At 42.8% G+C, this 18138-nt stretch overlaps 1 protein-coding gene across 4 annotated transcripts in view; it reads right to left on the reverse strand.

Annotated features, from left to right (window-relative positions):
- Positions 1 to 18138, reverse strand: part of SPTBN1 (spectrin beta, non-erythrocytic 1) — a 131629-nt gene that overhangs the window by 31664 nt on the left and 81827 nt on the right. For all 4 annotated transcript variants that reach the window (XM_068153320.1, XM_068153321.1, XM_068153322.1 and 1 more), the window contains 14 exons: positions 16220 to 16393; positions 15096 to 15187; positions 14046 to 14126; positions 13174 to 13289; positions 12038 to 12150; positions 11250 to 11437; positions 10157 to 10274; positions 8701 to 8859; positions 8052 to 8354; positions 7062 to 7215; positions 4960 to 5830; positions 4683 to 4820; positions 3193 to 3949; positions 2736 to 2938 (listed from right to left, as the gene is read on the reverse strand). In XM_068153320.1, the coding sequence (XP_068009421.1) occupies positions 2736 to 2938; positions 3193 to 3949; positions 4683 to 4820; positions 4960 to 5830; positions 7062 to 7215; positions 8052 to 8354; positions 8701 to 8859; positions 10157 to 10274; positions 11250 to 11437; positions 12038 to 12150; positions 13174 to 13289; positions 14046 to 14126; positions 15096 to 15187; positions 16220 to 16393 (3467 nt within the window). The remainder of the gene's footprint in view (positions 1 to 2735; positions 2939 to 3192; positions 3950 to 4682; positions 4821 to 4959; positions 5831 to 7061; positions 7216 to 8051; positions 8355 to 8700; positions 8860 to 10156; positions 10275 to 11249; positions 11438 to 12037; positions 12151 to 13173; positions 13290 to 14045; positions 14127 to 15095; positions 15188 to 16219; positions 16394 to 18138) is intronic.

The raw sequence follows: 18138 nt of genomic DNA on the forward strand, positions 1-18138 counted from the left end.
GACATATGCAAGGCAGTTTTAACTTCCTCAGTTATCCCAGCAAACAAGAGGCACTCTTTTCTGAATGGCCAAGAACAAAAGTTACTCCTGTTCCCTAAGCTGCAGAAAGTTGCACAATACAAAACAGACCTAGATCACAATCTGAGGCAGATCTGCCATTGTGTTTGAACTAAATCTACTTGCAGAATCAGAGGCAAGGCCATGTGTAGGCACACAGACCAAGGCAGTTCCCTTACACTTTTCCAAGAGAAAATGGAGGAGAAAATGCTTCTCCTCTGGCTGGCAGAAACAGCAGAAGAAGTCACCAAAGCAGAGGCAGCTGCACTGGACAGCAGCTTTTCCTAGCTGGAAAATTTAACTAGGGATAGATTGATTCAAACCCACCTTCTCCTTCCCTCACTCTTTCTCCACGTTCTCATTCCCATTTATTCTTCCCTGTGAACAGCACTAAAAGGATGCAGAAATGTTTTCTCTCTTACTGCACAGCTCCGCTCTGCTTCTGCACTCTCCTTCCTCGGCCTGATGTCTACTGTGTCTATTTAGATGGGAACCATTTTAGAGCAGAGTCTGTCTGCTGTAACAGAAGGTGGGGAGGTCTCCTCTGGAATAGCTTGAAAGCATGACTGTAAAAAATAGCACTAACAATACTAGAAACTACAAAGAGCTCCATATGGGAAGCATGAAGCCACTGCACATATTTGTACTTGTTTGTTTTGGTCCTTTGTTATACATGCAGGTGGAGCTTGGTCGGGAGAGCAATTCTGTGTAAAACCAAAGAGGCTTCCTTTGCTACCACTCCCACTATACCCAACCCTAAGGCTTTGTTCTTGAGGCTTATCAGCCCTACAGATTCAGAGAGCAATCACATGGATTTCCTGAAGAGCAGAGCACCGGATGGTTTTTGCAGCGCTCTGCATAAATAGCTTTGGAATTGAGGAAGTGCGGTGGAAAAAAGGGGGCTTAAAAAAATACAGTCTTTCAGACTTACTTGCCATTCAGAGCAGGAACTCCAGCACACAGCCCACAGGCAGGACAGGATGGCTCAGGTGGCCAGCTGTGGTGCCACAGGACAATGGGGACACAGAGGAGTAGTTGCAGCATAACTGGGGCAGCAGGAACATCTTTGCAGAGCATGCAGAACAGAGGCTGAAGCTGTCTCCTACTTGAGCCACCTCAGAAAGGACTGTAAGAAGGAGCTGATAAACCTTGGATGCTGTCTTTTAATATTCCAAAAGCTGCAGAAAGAAGGCACCTGACCAGAAGACCAGGCTAAAATCCTCCTGCCTAAGTGCATGTATTTGAAGGAGGCCTACAGGACAGCTGGAGAGGGAGATTTTACAAAGGCAGGTAGTGACAGGAGGGCAAATGGCTTCAGACTGAAAGAAGCTAGATTTAATTGAGATGTTAGGAATAAATTCTTCACCATGAGGGTGGAGAGGCACTGCAGCAGGTTTCCCAGTGAAGTTGTGGAGGCTACCACCCTGGAACTGCTCAAAGCCATGCTGGATGGGGATCTTAGCAACCCGGTCTAGCAGGAGGTGCCCGTGCCCACAGCAGGGGGTTTGGAATTAGATGATCTTTAAGGTCCTTTCCAATGCAAATCATTCTATGATTGGAACACTTCTAGCAGAGGAGAGTGGAAGTCAAAGATGAGTAAGAAAAATGAACTTCCTAGCTTTCACCTTGATTGCTTTCATATAGCCTTCTCTTCCTGGGCTTTGCAGACTCTCTCTGAGAGCTAAGGAGAGTCCAGCTGGTTAGTGAGAGAATGAAAATGTGAAGTATCCTGGGAGTTTGGCTGCCAGAGGGTTCAGAGGCCCTCAGCAAGCTCTGGGAACAGGAATATTCACTCTTCTTGAATCCATGAGCAACAGCTAAACTGGATGTATATAAGGTTGGATATGTTTGCCAGAACAGGAAATGCACACCATTTTATGAACTACTTCAGTTCAGTTTCTCCTTGGAAACAAAGGCTTCTGGAAAGCCTTGAGCTTACTGGCAGTGGGAGGATGCAAGTCTGACAGAATGGTCGTCAGTGACATTTGACATGCAAAGTTCTGTATGAGCTTACTGCTGTGTTCTGATACTCATGGTTGACAAGTTGCATGAAAGACCAAAAGCAGCTAGAGCACGAACCATAGCCATCAAGTTTGGTTATCAAAGAAAAAGAAACTTTTAACATTCTACAGCAACCATGCCACAGGCTAAAGAGACAAAGCAAAAGACTTGTTCTAGGATGAAAGATGGATTTGTATCAATGCTGCCTAATCTGATTTCAGAAGGGCCAGACAAGCTGGAAAAGGTGATCAAAGCTTAGTGGGTGGGGTGCCAATTACACTCTTGAAGAGTCACATTCCTTCCTCAGAAGGAGGACAGGAATATATTATTGTAATTAAATCAGCTAGGAGGTAGCAGAGGAAATGAAGACTCAAGTATGGCTAGCTGTTATAGCACCCACTGTAACATAAAGCCTCTCAATACTCCAAGAATTACACATCAACACTCCTACAGCTAAATTCTGCTTAGTGAGCTCATTACCTTGTAAACTTCTCAAAAATGGAAGAGGTGATGGTTAATTAAGATCAGCCCAGCACATTCTGGAAACGTTACAGCTGCTATTTTTTCACGGGACAAAGACAAGAGTCTGCACCAGGAGTGGCAGTCCTCTGGAGTCGGGCGAAAGGCCGGCTCTGAGAACAGCATTAGCATGAACAGCTCCGTTGCTCTGATCTTACCTGTCATCAATAGAGTCCACTTTCTCCTGGATTTTGTCAGAGTTTATGTTCCCATCACTAACTAGCCTCCTGCCAGTCTCTACCACTGCATTGATCTTTTCTTCATTGGCATCCATTGTGGTCATGAAATCTTCCTGTTTCTTAATAGCAGCTTCTGCTCCTTCCAAGGTAGTGGGCATTTCCGTGTGTGCCAAGACATACTCCTGTGATTAAAGCATAAATGGGAGATAGGAAAGCATTGCACTCAGGCTGCGCTGTGTGCTCCAACAACAGATTCAACATGTGAAAAGAACTATCTCCCAAAAAGAGCTAGAAGTAAAACACCAAGAGCAAATTACAGTTTAGAAAGGCAATTTATCTGTTTGTAGCCCTCCCCCAAATGATCTCGCTTGTGAATTGCTCGCAGTATATGGTGTCAACCTGTAGAGATTATGTAAGGTTTATCTTGACCATTTACCTGATTATTAAGAAATGCTTCTGCTTGCTTAGTATCTCTGAGAAAGAGCTGGTAGGCATGAGACTGAGAAAGAAGATTCTGCCTGTTCTCCCACATTTTGTGAAGCTCATTCCATCCAGTGTCCAAAGCTTGTAGGCGCTGGCGTAAGAACATGTACTGAGCGTCAGTTTGCCCTTGTGTCACCATCTCACCCATGTCCCTCATCTTCTGATAATCTTCCTCATAATTGTTGATTTCATTTTTAATATTCTCATGCTGCGTGAGCAGCTTCTCAGCCTCCGTCAAGGTGTTTGGCATATCTTCAGATGCAATTGCAGTCTGTGTTCTAGATAGCCAAGACTGGAAGTCATCCAGATCTCTCAGGAACTGCTGCAGTTTGCTTGCCTCTCCAAGGGACTCTTCCCTGTTCTTCAGGGTGGTCTTCATTTCTTCCCATACATCATTGATCTCTGCCAGCCGTGAAAGGATGGCTTGTGCCTGGTCAGGATGCTCTGATTCCAGCTTTTCTGCCTCTTTTTGCAGGTCGCTTAGCTTGGCCTCAATGGCTACCAGGTCACGTTCCATGCCTGTCAGCTTCCTCTGCAGGGCCATCACTCCAGCTAGATCGTTGCCCAGATCTTGTGTGGATTCAATCACTTTAGTCTTTTCCCTGATCCAGGATTTGGTTTCATTACATTCAAGATGGTAGTTCTGGATACTCAGTGCGGAGAGCAGAGCATCCTTCTTCCTGTCTACCAGCTCTCTGAACTGACTCCATCTGAAATGTGTGAGAAGAGAAATTGAGATTTGTATATAATAAGGGAAAAAGATCTGGCAACGTTGTTGAGCGAGCAGTTGTTGATGCTAGCTTGGTAAACCATGAAATAACCTTTTCCAGCCCTTCCTACATCATCACTAGTTTCAGCAAAACAACCACTAACCAAGCTATGGTATCACAGTATCACAGTATCGCTTAGGTTGGAAAGGACCTCGAGGATCATCGAGTCCAACCTATCAACACAGACCCCATGACTAGACCATGGCACCAAGTGCCAATATATACCAAGTGGTATATATTAGAATAAGACAACATCAGCAACAAAGAGTCTTTACAAGTGTGATTTTTTACCTCGAGCAATTAACTGCTAGCTACAGCTGATTTTCACACTAAACAGACTCACTTGATTTATTTTGAAGCCAAAAAATGAGTGAGTTCACACAACATTATATTGGTTTTGCTTTTATCATAATAGCTATTACAATAAATTCCCAGTTCTCAAATCAAAGTACTGATTCACTCAGGACCTGACTGAAGTCAATAGCAAAACTCCATCTGTTAGTCAAATATTTGGAAGACACGCCTCTCTTCCTTTCTTATCTTAAAGGCCTACTGACAATACTTCAGGTAATAGTATCAGAGTATCTTGAAGCACACAGCTAAGAAACACAAATGATGCCACTGCACTTGTTTCAGCCACTGTCATGTTGATGAGCATGAGGCCTTCACTCACCTTGTGTTGAGTTTATCTTGTTGTGCTTTGATTTCCTTCTCACTTGGATGGCCACTGTGCATCAGCTGCCTAGCAATTTGGTTCACCACTGCCACACGGGATGCCTGATTGTTCATTTCTGGTTCCAAACTTTCAAATCTGAAGCAGAGTAAAAAAAAAACAAAAGATCACACAGACATTGAAGACTGTGAGCCACAGGCAAGCTGAGCAAGGTACCTGGTGTAAAAGAACCAAAAACCAAACTGTCACCCAAACTTCCTGCTAAAGGCATTCTCACCTGTGCTGGATCACTTCCAGGTCCTCCAGCTTCTCTGGAATCTGCATGTTATTCAGCCACTTCTCCTTTTCATCAATCCAAAGCTCACAAGCATCTGCCTCACTAAACATCTTATAAAGAGCAAGGGTATCCTGCAAGGCCTGTTTACGCAGCCGAGTCAGCTCAGCAACCTCCTTGTACCTCTCCTCTATTCCGGACAACCTGCCTTGCACATCTGGAGAGCTGGCGTGCTCCTGTGGCAGAGCCTTTGCTTGCTCATGAAGCGTGTCAATGGTTGGCCGGTAGCTTGCAATCTCTTCTGCCACATCTTTATGTTTTTTGACCAAGGACTGAGTGGAATATTCATCGTGGCCAACATCATTACTGGAGACAATTTTGAGGATGTCCAACATCCATGCATCAATGTCATCAGCATCAGCCTGGAACTGGTGAAGGAGAGAAGCTTCCTCCAGGCGCTTCTTCCTAATGGCAGATAACTGTTCCAAGTTAGCCCACTGCTCCCGGATATCCTTAATTCTTTCTCTGATTTTCTCAGACCCAAAATGCTCCTCCGCAATCATGTCTTCACCTTCTTTTATTGCCTGCTGAAAGTGGCCACTACGACCGCTCATTTCGTCTTCAAACGCCTTATGTTTACTGAAGAGACGGACAACACTGGTTAGGTCCTTCCCATAGTCATCAGATGACAGGATCTGTTCCTTCTCCCTGATCCAACCCTCTTCTTCAGCCATTTCCCAGAAAAACTTCCAGAGGCGCCGGGACTCCTCCAAGCGGGCCCGGCGCTCGGCTGCGAGCTGGCACAGCTCTTGGTAGCAAAACTCCATGTGAGCGACGCGGTCCCTGATAACCTGTGGGTCACACGGTTTGTAACCTGTGTGGGTAGAGAATGCACATTGCAACTTACAGACTGATTTTCATCTGCATGTTTTCGTAGCCTTTTCAGGCTATGCCTTTAACATTTAGTTACAGATTTTGAGCAGAAAAGTACAAAAATATAAATAAATCACTACTGGGTGTGGAAAGGGAAACAAAATGTTATTCTAAACAAACTCATTGGATAAATACCTAGAATAAGATGGGCTGTACCTAAACAACTTTTTTTCTTCTTCTCTGATCTCTGTTGTTTGTGTTGCTGGGGAGAGATTAACCTGCTTGTCGGCTGGCCTTGGCCGCTTTGTTTAGTTAAGTCTACCCCACTGCTTTCTCCCTGCCTCTTTTCTCTCTTGGGACAGGGGGCAGGGGTGGGGGGCAGCGTAACGGCTTCCCTGGTCTCTGACCAGGGTGATTTTTGTATTGTTTGCTAACTGTAAATACCTGTCCAACATTGTAAATGCTGTATATTTTGCACATGCTCATTGAATTCCATTGTAGAGTACAGTTTTTGCTTGTAAATGCAGCTTCATTTGCTTCTAACTGAGTTGGTTTGGCAAAGTTAATGCTGGCGGGAAACTTCAACCCACCACCGTTTTCATGCCTACAGTTGGGGCACACACAAAGCTCTTAATTTCTGTTTGCTGCATCTATGACATTCACATAAAAGAATTCATAGTTAGCCTCCTGAAAGTGAGTGTAAACTATTCAGATCCCCCCCCCAACAACCACAGAGCAGAAAATGCTGCTCTTTGCATGAAGACAAAAAACAATGAAAAATATTCATGAGTGTTTTCAGCCAAACAAAACTGACTACTCCAGGTTTATACCAACTTCCCACACAACTTAACAAAATGAAGATCCTTTATCCTAGTTAATAACACTGGTTTAGGGAAATCACTTTTATTTAGCATAAATATATCAGACTGGGTCAAATAATCTGTATTATTTGCACTAGAAACACAGCTGGAGGATTTAATGGTGACCACCACAAAGTTACAGCAGCTGCTGGTTAGGAGCATGACATGTCACAAGAAAAACAATGCCATAACAAACTCTTGAGCACCTGATCAAATTAATCATTGACATAGTGAGTAACGAAGGAACAAATGAAGCTGGACTCTCTTTTTCTGGTGCTGAATTTAACCTAATGTGTCCTGCAGAACTAATGAGGCTTACAGACAACCTCATACTTAATTAAGACAAAGAAAGATGTGTTGGCTGCTAGTTACCTTCTCCATCGGTGGCAAATTTCTGAGCAGATGCATTGACCCCTCTCACTCTCTCAGCCTGAATAGCAATGTCAGCTTCCACAAGAGCATGTTTCTGTAACAGGTCCTCAACTCCTAACAAATGCTTGCCATAGTCTTGAGACAGCAGAAGCACCTGATCAAAATAGAACAGACAAGCAAAATGGGCTGAAGGCCATAAACTGTTTCCTTAATGACTCCAGGCATTATGCTGTTCTCTGTTCTTACACTGATTTAAGTCCAAAGAAACACCAAACCCAGAAGGAGGGCTGTTTCAAATGCATAGAGATATGAATTTGACATAACAGTTTTAAAATCACTGGCAACCATGAAGAACTTGAGTGCTCCTTAAGGCACTTTAAAGTCCACAGTGATGAGAAGCTACAATAGCTCAGCAAGACCAAGAGAAAGCACTTGCTCCAGCCCCTGTGAGCCGCCACTGAGCTATACACATCTTTCCTTCCTCCAACAGCTTCCAAGTTCTTCTGGCTGATGGACAAGAACAAAGACATGGTCCTCTCCCTTCCCAGATCCCAGCAGAATAGGCAGGAAGAAATCCATGCTTTTTAAAGCACAGAGGTGAAGAGGTGAGTTGTTCCCCATGCAAACTGTGATGACGAGAGATTATCTAATTCCCTTTCACCAAAATCATCATCCCTACCAAAGCACTGTGACCGAAGCCCTTATGAGGAAGGCACAAAGGTGAAAAGTAGTTTTCCATAGGAGTGAACTTGTTCTTTATCTTTGTTTGCTTTTTTTAAAAAGTCATCATAAAATATAAGGAGTTTGGGAATGCTCTTTGTGGCAGTTTTAGGCTATGCCTTTAAAAGTGAACTGCACTGTTGAATGCAGATCTTCTGCATTGGTCCAAATTAAATCAGAGGGGCAAAACAAACCTTAACAATTTACAACAAGGGATACCTATACCTTTTCAGAGTATTTGGTCTACATTCTCACATGGCTCACACTCACCTTCATCTCATCCATCCAGTCCATAATGTATAGCATTTCCTGGAAAATCTTTTGCAGACCAAGATTCATCTCCAGCCGCTGTCTCCGTGCCCTGAGCAGCTCCAGGAGATACTCCCACAGGCGAATAACATTGTCCTTTCTTGCAGTTATACGTTTGATATCATGGTAATTTTCAGTCTCAAGCTCCTTTGCCACTGCAACCACAGCCTGGACTCGCTCTTCATATGCTGCAATGTCTGTTTCAATGGCCTCATGTTTCTTTGTTGCAGCCTCTACTGCTGGGAGGTCAAAGCCAAAATTATCCTGTGAAGACAGAGAGGTTTCTTCAGTAATGGCTGCTGCAGAAAAAAAGCTCTACTGCTCAAACTCTAACATAATTTCTGAGCAGAACGCACTTGTTAGCAAATGTGGTATCTCTAAGTGCTCTGGGAAGTCTTTTTTAATAAAATCAGTGATAGTTCTGATAACCAGAGAGCTACTGATAAAATCAGAGATGACATTTACTAGCAGAATCATGGTGGCCATCAGGACTACACTGGACAGTAAAACATGAGGCATAGGGGAAGGAATGTTCTCTTTGCCAGAACTGCATCCTGTAATTACTCCTGGGAATCATTTTAGTCACACAGACAATCTCTGAAAGCAGCACCTGAGAAACAAGACGTTGATTTTCACTCAGCCAAGTTTCTCTCATAGCTGCCTTGCGATCAAATCTGCGTGCAAGTTGTTCCAGTTTCTCTTGTCTGATGAGCTCATTTCGCAGTGCCAGTTCTCTTTCATGTTCAGCTTTTTCCAGTCTTTCCCAGGCCTGAAGATGTGGACAAAATACACATATCTCTTAAACACACATTCTTGTATGGTTATGATAAATCATAAGTGTTCTTTGCATGAAATCAAGACTTAAGGAACTGCAGTCAAGTTTCATCAGACTGGCTTGTTTATTTCTATTGGCTGGCCGTTACACCTTGGCTGCTAATATAAGCACGTGCCTTAAAATGTGTTCTAATTCAATTGTTTTCTGAGCAAGGTGTATAAGACCTGTTTATCTCAGATGTATTCTCTTGAGTTTATTTGGTTTTTCCCTCCAACAAAGCCTAACTTGGTTTAACTATGTAAGATTATTTGTTTTTTAAAAGTCTTCTGCATGCTACTCCCAACAAAGTGGATTCCATCTTCCTCCTTTAGGAAACAAGAATTAGGGATTCATGCCCTCTCACCTCCAAAATCAACATAACACAACTGTTCTTTCTTATGTCCACTTTGGAAAACAACTGGAGAAGTTAATTACTTTTAGTGCACCCAAGTCCCTTCTTCCTTCCAAAGCTAAGTCATTCATGTGCATGACATGAACAACACAAAGTCTCCAAAGTATGTCAAAAGTGAGCTAATCACTTCTCAGATCTTACAAACAACAAAAATACCCACAATTAAACACAAACTACTCCAGATCCTTCTAAATCCTAACAGATGTGAAACTGCCTGAAAGCCAAGTATTTTAGGTATTCACAGGTACAGAGCTTAGTGTGAAAGCAGTGCAGGATTACTACAGAAACCCACAAGAGCTGCTCTGGGAATGCCAAGCATGATCAAAGACAAGTGAGGAAAGGTCCCAGTTTTACATTGTTTATTACCCTCGAGAGATCTTGTCAGCTCTGCTGCTCTTCTGCCAGCTGCACCAGCACAAAAAATAGCTGCAGAGACCCTGACAGAGAGCCCACAAGACTGGTCATGGTGCTTCCTTCACTCTCCCATGATGCGGGCAGTGGGACAAACAGAGGGCTGCAATACCTAGATACTGTTGCTGCTTTCTGTTAATTAACTCTTAATATCCAGGAGCTCCAAGGAACAAGGCACCACTACTACCTTCAGAACCAGAATGACTGAGCTTTTTTCCAGTAGAATGTCTTACAGATGCTGAGGACAGCCAGGGATTTGGTTCAGGGCAGTGGATCTGAGCTGTAAGACAAGGTGACTCCACCTCACAGAGCCCTTTTGGTGCCCCGTGTCAAGGCTGGGATAGCAAATGTGTTTCTTTCAAGCATACCGAGAGACAGAAAGAAAACAACAAAATCCTGAGTCACATGGGACAAGCTGGCTCAGCTTACCTTGTTAATGTCAGAGATGAGTTTGCCCTCCCTTGGCATGTATACTTTCTGATTGTTGGCTCTCATTTTGCTTTGGATAGTAAAAAGCAGCACTTCTAGGTTTCCTTTTTCTGTAAATCTAAACAACATTTTGCAAAACAATTGGGTTACAATGAAGCTTTCACTGCTACTAAAGCACTTCCTTAAAATATTAACACTACAAATGGACAATTCAGATAAACACCTTCATCTTGTGCGAAAGCTGGAAGCAATTAAAATGGTTCAAACATCCCCTAGAACCAGTTGGGTCAAGCAGCAAAAGAAACTTCACAGAAATCAGTTGTCTGTGTTTTCAGATTCAAATCCCCTTGAGGGGACAGAAGACTGCCATTTTTAATGCTACTACATGTGCTGTCCTAGTTAACTCCATCAACTCAAGAACTGGAAGTTTTATTTAAAGCCCAGCACAGCCAACACTTTCTTCCCACTGTTTTCCCTGAGTTGTGTGCCTGGGAAATAAACTCCATGGGCACTAGGGAACAGACCACTATTTATAAGATGTCTGGCTGCTCTGTAATGGTTTGGATTGTGATTATTGCCCATTACAACTCATATTAGTCAGAAATAACAAACAGATCTGATATCATAATGCTAAAAGAAACTTTCCAGAAACAAGTTGAGCAGTTTGGGTTCTATCAGTTTTAGTAAGCAGAGCCGTGTTTTACAAGGCCAGACACACTCCCACTCGATTTTTGATATGCACTAAGGCTCTTTTAATAGCAGTGTACTGGTATTGTACACTGCTAGCAAGCATGACCAGTGCAATTACTAATGTAGCATGTTGTTACCACTCCCATTATAAGGTAGGCATTTCAGTGAACTGACAGCTTCCAGGAGGCTGAGATCCTGCAGGCCACACACTTCTTATCTGCACATTACATAGCATAAAGCAAACAGTGTGTGCCAATTAGAAATGTGATGTCTGGGTTTGTTCAGAAAAGCACATTCTTAAAGCAAGATTACAATTACTCAGATGTGTTTGGATGCATAAACCCATCAATAGCTGCCTAAACAAACCAAGACCGCTGTTAGGTTAAGCCAAGATTAGAATTACTTGGGTGGCTTCTCTACTGTGCGGTACGTGTTGAATGCCTGCAGCTGCTGCTGCACACCAACAAGGGAGTTGGCAAATTTGCGGTTGTTGAGGATGATAATGGTTTGCTCGATCCACTCCAGCAGGTCAGAAGCCAGCGACTCATACTTTTCAATCATTTTCTCTGTTTCGATGGCATTGTCAAGCACCTGCAACGAGCAGCACAACGTAACACGAGTAACAACAACAGTGCTCTGCAGACTCATTCAAATCTAACAAGCTACATCAAAGAAGCTGTTGGGAGACCTGACTTATGAATCAGACCACTCACTCCTGAGCACCACAGGGGCTGGGATGCCTGGGGAATGAGGGGGGTTGCATTTTTCAGCAGCAAATTCCCATGATCCAAACAGAGGTAACAGGGACAGAGCTGAGGCTCACACAGGGATTCATGTTCAGTCTGCCAGCTGTAGAGATGGGGGCAACTCTGTCAAAGTGCAGAGAGTGACTGCATAATTTTTAACTGAGGACTTTCCTGGGCTCCAGAAGGGACAGAGGATCCAGAGAGTGAGAAGCAGTTAATGAGAAAGGAAGAGCAGCAATGATGCAAAATTAACAAGTAAACATAAAACAAAGGCCAAAAGTTTTCTACTATGAGGCAGCTGGAAATTAGCTGCTCCTCACATTCAGATGGGAATATTTACCATTCAAAGCACGTTCGAAGGCAAAACTAAAATCTACCTAAAGTGGACTCCTAAAAAACTGACACCTAAGAGAGGGAAAAATCAGAACTTTCTGAACTTGCAAACCTTTCCAATGCGTTTTCCTTCAACAGCCAAAGCTTTCATCTTGGAGAAGTAGTGGTAGTATGTCACCACATAGGTGATGATTGACTTCTCGTCGGGATGATCAACACTGATATCTGCAAAGCAAAGAGTTATCTTAGCACACTGAGGGTGCAAGAGTTAAAACAACACAGCTAATTACACCACAGGGATGGGTTTAAGAGTCAGAGCAATGGGTTCAGGGGCAGTTCACTTCCTAAGATTTATGTCCTAATCGGAAGTAATTGAGTGGCTTTGGACTGGTTCTGGATTACTTGGTGTTGTGCAGTACTGAACTTTGTCACTAAAAGAAGTGCTGCTTTATCCCTTCGTATTAAGAGTGGACTATGGTTAGACCGCAAGTCTGTGGGCTAGGGAGGGGCCTTTGAGTCTTAAGTGTCAGGCTCCAGACTGCCCCAGCTTGTGCACAGCCAAAGAACTTCTCTAGCATCTGTGTGAGTTGGTAGAACTGCAGTTACTTGAGACCATTGAAGCTGTATCAGCATTTGGAGAGGGGAATTCAAGTATGTCTGTCCAGGCAAATCCTCTGAGAGATACAGAAGGAAAACAAATTATTTCCATCCCTGCAGCAATGCTGAGGCTCTGGAAAATAAGCAAGAAGAAACTTGCCAAACACACTATTTGTCCAGAGACAGGAAAGTTTCTTGTCCTAGCACTGTGCACACGCCTTTCAATACGCACAAGCACACACACTCTCAGCAGCACAGGCCGAAGCTCACTGACAGGCTGCAAAAGAAGCTGCTAAGTATTTGCTGAAGTGCACATCACTCATTTTCCATCTCAGAGAAAGCGTTTCTCAGAGTAGATCAGAATGATGCCTCTAACAGGAGCGATTTAATGTACACAGTCCTGTGATCTTGTCAGAAGGGGGAAATTAAACACAGGATTAAGGGCTCTCATGCTACTGCTGCTCACTCCTCTGCAGAAGACATCTTACATTTCCTGTTTCTCTCTCTGGCTGTATAACCAGGTGAGTCAGAAGCATCCAACTGCTCTTTAGCACAAAAATTGATCACAAAACTGTGCCCTGAGACAAGGAGGGGTGGGGAAAAAAGAGCCCACAAAGAGCCATGAAGTGCTGAAACTGCAGGAATTCTTACCCTCAGGGTCCAGGAGCTTTGTAAGACCAAGGTGTTGCTCTGCTAGGTTAAAAGCATTCTGCAGATTGTAGTGTGCATTTGATTTCTTCAGCTTGTCAAAATCAATCAGATCAGGCCTAGACAGGATGGAAAATTCTTTAGATTTCCCAAAGCACAGTGCAGCTGCCCTCAAAAGAACAAAAATCTGCTACCCTCAGAAAACCTGGCCCCTCATGCTGCCAAGGTTTCACTTGCCCAGCAGTCCTGGGCCTTTCAAGGGCAGTATTAAAGGAATGAAGTAATGCCTAGCACATGCCATGGCAGAACCTTGCCCATGGCAAAAAATGAAGCACAGATTAACAGTGGTAAAGGTGACCCTGGAGAAGAAAGGTATGAAGTTGGGTTACAGACTCTCTCCTCATGCCCACATGAGTGTGCAAGGCATTTCAGTAACTTCACGTGAGCTTGCCAATGAGCAGCATCCTCAAGCCAGGTCAGTTTAGCACCCAATTTTGTGATCCCTCTGCAGGGATTTCTTTCCCCTTCAGGCTGCTGTTGTGTGTTCTGTCCCACTCCCAAATTCTAGGTGACCAGACTCAATCATCAGTTACTCAATGAGACACAAGTTTTCTTCCAACCTGGTCAGTCACAAACCAAAACAATTTTGCATATAATTTATGCTCTTGAAACCAAATACAACCTGTTTTGACTTGTGATGTGAGAACCTGTTGCCCAGATGAGCTCACAGTGACTGCAAGAGCCTTAATGCTCTAAAGCAAAGCTTTCTCCTCTCCACAGATTTTAAAGTTAAGCTGCAAGGTAACTGTAAATCCCACTGCATGCTACAAGAGCCCAAGCTTTCAAAACCCATGAAGACATTTACCCAGACATACCTGTGCTTGTGTATTAGTGCATTGAAAGCCATCCCATCCCTCCAGCTTGTTGTGAAGTTGTGAATGTTGACATTGGGGTAACTGGCAAAATAAAACAAAGCGAGAGCAATCAGCACAGCATCCCTGCTGTAGCTCTGCACACTCTGGCATTAAAAGTTGGCTGCAAGAGTGACACATTTATTGCAGACCTATGGGTGAGCTATTACCATCTGTGATACATGATCTACCATTATGACTGTCCTTTCATCAGCGACTGACACTAGAAGTAAGTGCCATTTATTTACTCTTTCAAACCCCTCAGAACTGATATCCACTCCAGAGACAGGCTATAAATGAACTACAAAATAATCATTTGAAACTACAGCTTTTTAATTGCTGGGCAAACCTGCAGCCTGTGAGGTTTCAAATCCCCGCAAGTCTAAGGCTTGCTCCTGATTTAGCTTCTGGAAAGTATTATTTTCAGGTACTCAGAAGAGTAGGAAGAACTGGAGGAACAGAGAGGAACAAAATCTTTTCTGGTGGCTGCAGGAGTCATAGGAGCAGTGACAAAGTTTTCTTTGAAAATGTCTGTCACAATGCATCTTCAAGGACTGAGCCTCCTCACGGCCTGACTTTCAAACAGAGCACATGTGACAGCCACCTTTGTGCCCTGTGGGCACAACAGAGGCGGAATTAATTTGGTGATCTGGGTACCCTGCAAGTTTCATGGGGGGAACATACTGATCTCTGCAAGTGGCTATTTAATTATGCAAGAAGGTTACTGTCAGAGAAAGACATTTTGGAAATATTTCCAAGTGAAACACTGGTGGCAAGCATCTGAAGTATGATTTTCCCAGTGTATTACTGTGTATTTGTGGATTATCAGACTGATACATTTATCACACAGCATTCATGCAATAAATTCAGAACTTTCTGACTGGCAACCATCAATCTACTTCTTCAGGTCAAATCCACTTAAGGAGAGATATGTGTTTGCCCATTTAAAATTATTTCAATGAAAAGTCAAAATGCTGTAAGAGCTTTAGAGAGAATCACTTAATCCACACTCACCCAGCTGTCTTCATCTGGCACCATAAAAGCAAAGCATCTTTAGCAGATTTCTTTTCCTTATTGTCCTCAGTTTCGACACTGATATCTTGGATCTAAAAGGAACAGAGAAAATTCAAACACCTCTCTGAGAAAACACACTGTTTGCCTTTTTTAAAAGGTAAAAGGAATTATATCAGAATACAAGAAACATCTACTACAACAGGCAGGCAGGGTGAAGCAGATGAATGCTCTTCCTCATTTAAGAGCATTCATGTCAAAAGAAAGTTTAATTTGCCTTTATTTTACTGGAAGATTAGTCTTTGCTTAGTCCACTAACAAACAGCTTAAACTTCATGAGACAGTTCATTTCCACATGTTGAGGCAAACCTTGCACACACAGCATTACAGTTTATCCTAGTGAAGTGTCTCCTCCTGAGCACATCCAGAAGCCAAAGGGGTGCAGCAGGCTGGGGTCCTCTTGAGGGGATCCGCAAGCAAAAAGTTTCTTTCTAACAAGAAGTTTCACAGTGTTGGAACTTCAAGTTTGGAAGAAACAGTATCTGCCCTTAGTAGTACCATGACTATATATTCCAGATTCTAGACTGTTAGCCAGTTTTTAAAATGGGAAGTAAGACACACAAAATAAAGGGAAAAGAAACCCAACAAGAAACCGCGATCTACTTTATACGGAGAAGTAGCTCTCTTTTTATGGACAGAGTTATTTATTGGTTCTTAAAAACAATATTGTAGCTTCAGTGAAGTTCCACTGCTGTCACTGAAAGGCAGATAGGAAACACTGAGCAACACCAACATTAAGAGGATGTTAAAGTTATTGAATATTTATTACTATGTTACTTGTTATCACATTCTGTGATATAAATTATAATAGCTAACATAGTAATAAATGTTCAATAAATTTACTGTAGTTCATATATTTATTAGATATAAATTTACATGTACTATCATTATACATTACATACAAATGTATATAGAAAATATTGTACTTTCTATATTTGTTATATAAAATCATTATCCTTTCTACAAAAGCACTTTCTGGTCCTTTTTAGCTGAAGCACAATTAGTATGCTATAAACAAACACAGAATGCTCAGATTTGTGTGCACCTGTGTATGTATGTATCCTTACCTGGAATCTTAGGATAATAGTCCAAATAAGGCCAAGTGTCAGCCTGTGATTCCCATCCACAATATCATGAGATCCCATGTTTTCCAGGTGCACTCTTTGCTCTTTCAGGAACTGGAGGGCTTTATCAACATTCTCCAGGCAATGGATGCGCATCCTTCCCTTGGTTGGTTTAGGCTAGAAGGAAAAAGGGAGCAGAAAAACATGCATTGTTGTAGATGGAAGGAACATAAAAAAGGCTTGTTAACACTTCAGACCAGCAGGTGTGCTCCTTGCATCTTCCAGAGCATTTGCACAAGGATAAAGGTAGCACATCAAACCCATGATGGACATGCCAGTGTCCTAGGCCTGAGTGCCACACACGCATTTTCATTTGCTCTTGTAAGTATTTTGCCTGCTTCCTTCCTTCCTTTTTTCTGCCTAGTACATTCATTTATTAACTGGAAGGTAAATAAAGCTGGTGAGTTGAAGTAGGATAAATAGAATTAATGTAACAATTTCTTTACAGGAAAAGAAGGGCCAGTGCAAATGAAAAAAACATTAATATACTAATAACACAAACAAGTCTGTTGTAAGCCTGAGTAAAATGAAAGCAACTTTGTTCTGCAAGTAAGGATTACAGCACAAACTGCATTTACACCCTCTATGCACGTACCACGCACCCCAAATGCATCTTCATAGGGTGAAGAACTACAGCAGGAGTGGGATCAAGAGTAAAGGAACATGGTTGACTGCACCACGCAGTGATCCCTTGCTGACAGTGGGGACAATCCAGGATCCTTTGATGGATCCATCCATTACCCAGGAGTGCTGGTAAACTGGACCACAGGGTAGAAGGTTCCATTCTTCTGTCCCTCTGCACAGTTTAACCCACCCTGTGCTTGCAACCCTGCACAGTCTCCAGATGACAGAGGGAGAAGTGCAACCTCCACCTTTGCTAGGCTGACAGATTCAGATACTAACCAGAGGGAAATAAAGCACGCTGGATGTACTGCTTATTGTACTTACTGAAACTCTGAGTCCTTGCATGCACATTATCGTCAAAAATCTTCCCTTTTCCACAGAAAATGTGACAGAACTCACAACAGGGAATCTGCTTAAACAGTTTGACCTTTGAGCATCCAGGAATTATAGGGAACTTACTAATCCTTTATACAATTATGGAAGAAGCTAAGCTAAATGCTTGATTTTATGCTGAAAACAATTCCCAGCTTTATTTTTTCTTTGGGAGAAGGTGGTCAACAGTGAGTGCACACACAATTACAACTGTCTTTTCATACTGGCCAGATTCTTTTCTGCTTTGCTCAGGGAGACTACTGCATGCCACCACTTTCTTTTCACACACTGTGCTGTATGGAAGACCTAAGGTAGTAAGGGCTGGACTAAACATTGGAATTAGGAATAAAGATGAGCAGACAGGAAGATGAAGATGTTGCCCTTATTGGATGCTCTCATTTTGAGTTTCTCCTACACATATTCAAGGTCTCTGGGTTTTCATCACCAATAATTACAACAAACTTTTGAAAAATGCAGGGTTTCTGCAAATGAGGTCTTACAGGGAGCAAAGAGCAGTCCTGCTTCCCTGAGTAGTATCCTAAATCCCAGACTGCTCCACAAGCATGTGGCTCCAGCTTCAGAATCTGAATCCCCATTTCAAAAGTCAGAAACCAATTTCCATTTCTTCTACAGCATCAGCAAACACTCCATCCTAAAATCATTCTCTAGGATAGTTTCAGCATTTGTTTGTTGGTTTCTTACCATTTGATGTTTCTTGTCTTGACTTTAAGCTTTCTGCCCTTTAGATTCCCGCTTAGGGATCATGGAGATGTCATAACCTAATCGATGCCAGCCAAAATAAGTTCCAAAAGGCTGGAGAACACCAGGAAGTGGATGCTACATGCTGATCCTCCTGGAATAGTTTT

This window comes from Melanerpes formicivorus, unplaced genomic scaffold (assembly GCF_026170545.1).
Source record: "Melanerpes formicivorus ecotype bairdi unplaced genomic scaffold, bMelFor1.0.p_v2 SCAF_25, whole genome shotgun sequence".
Lineage (NCBI taxonomy): Eukaryota > Metazoa > Chordata > Aves > Piciformes > Picidae > Melanerpes > Melanerpes formicivorus.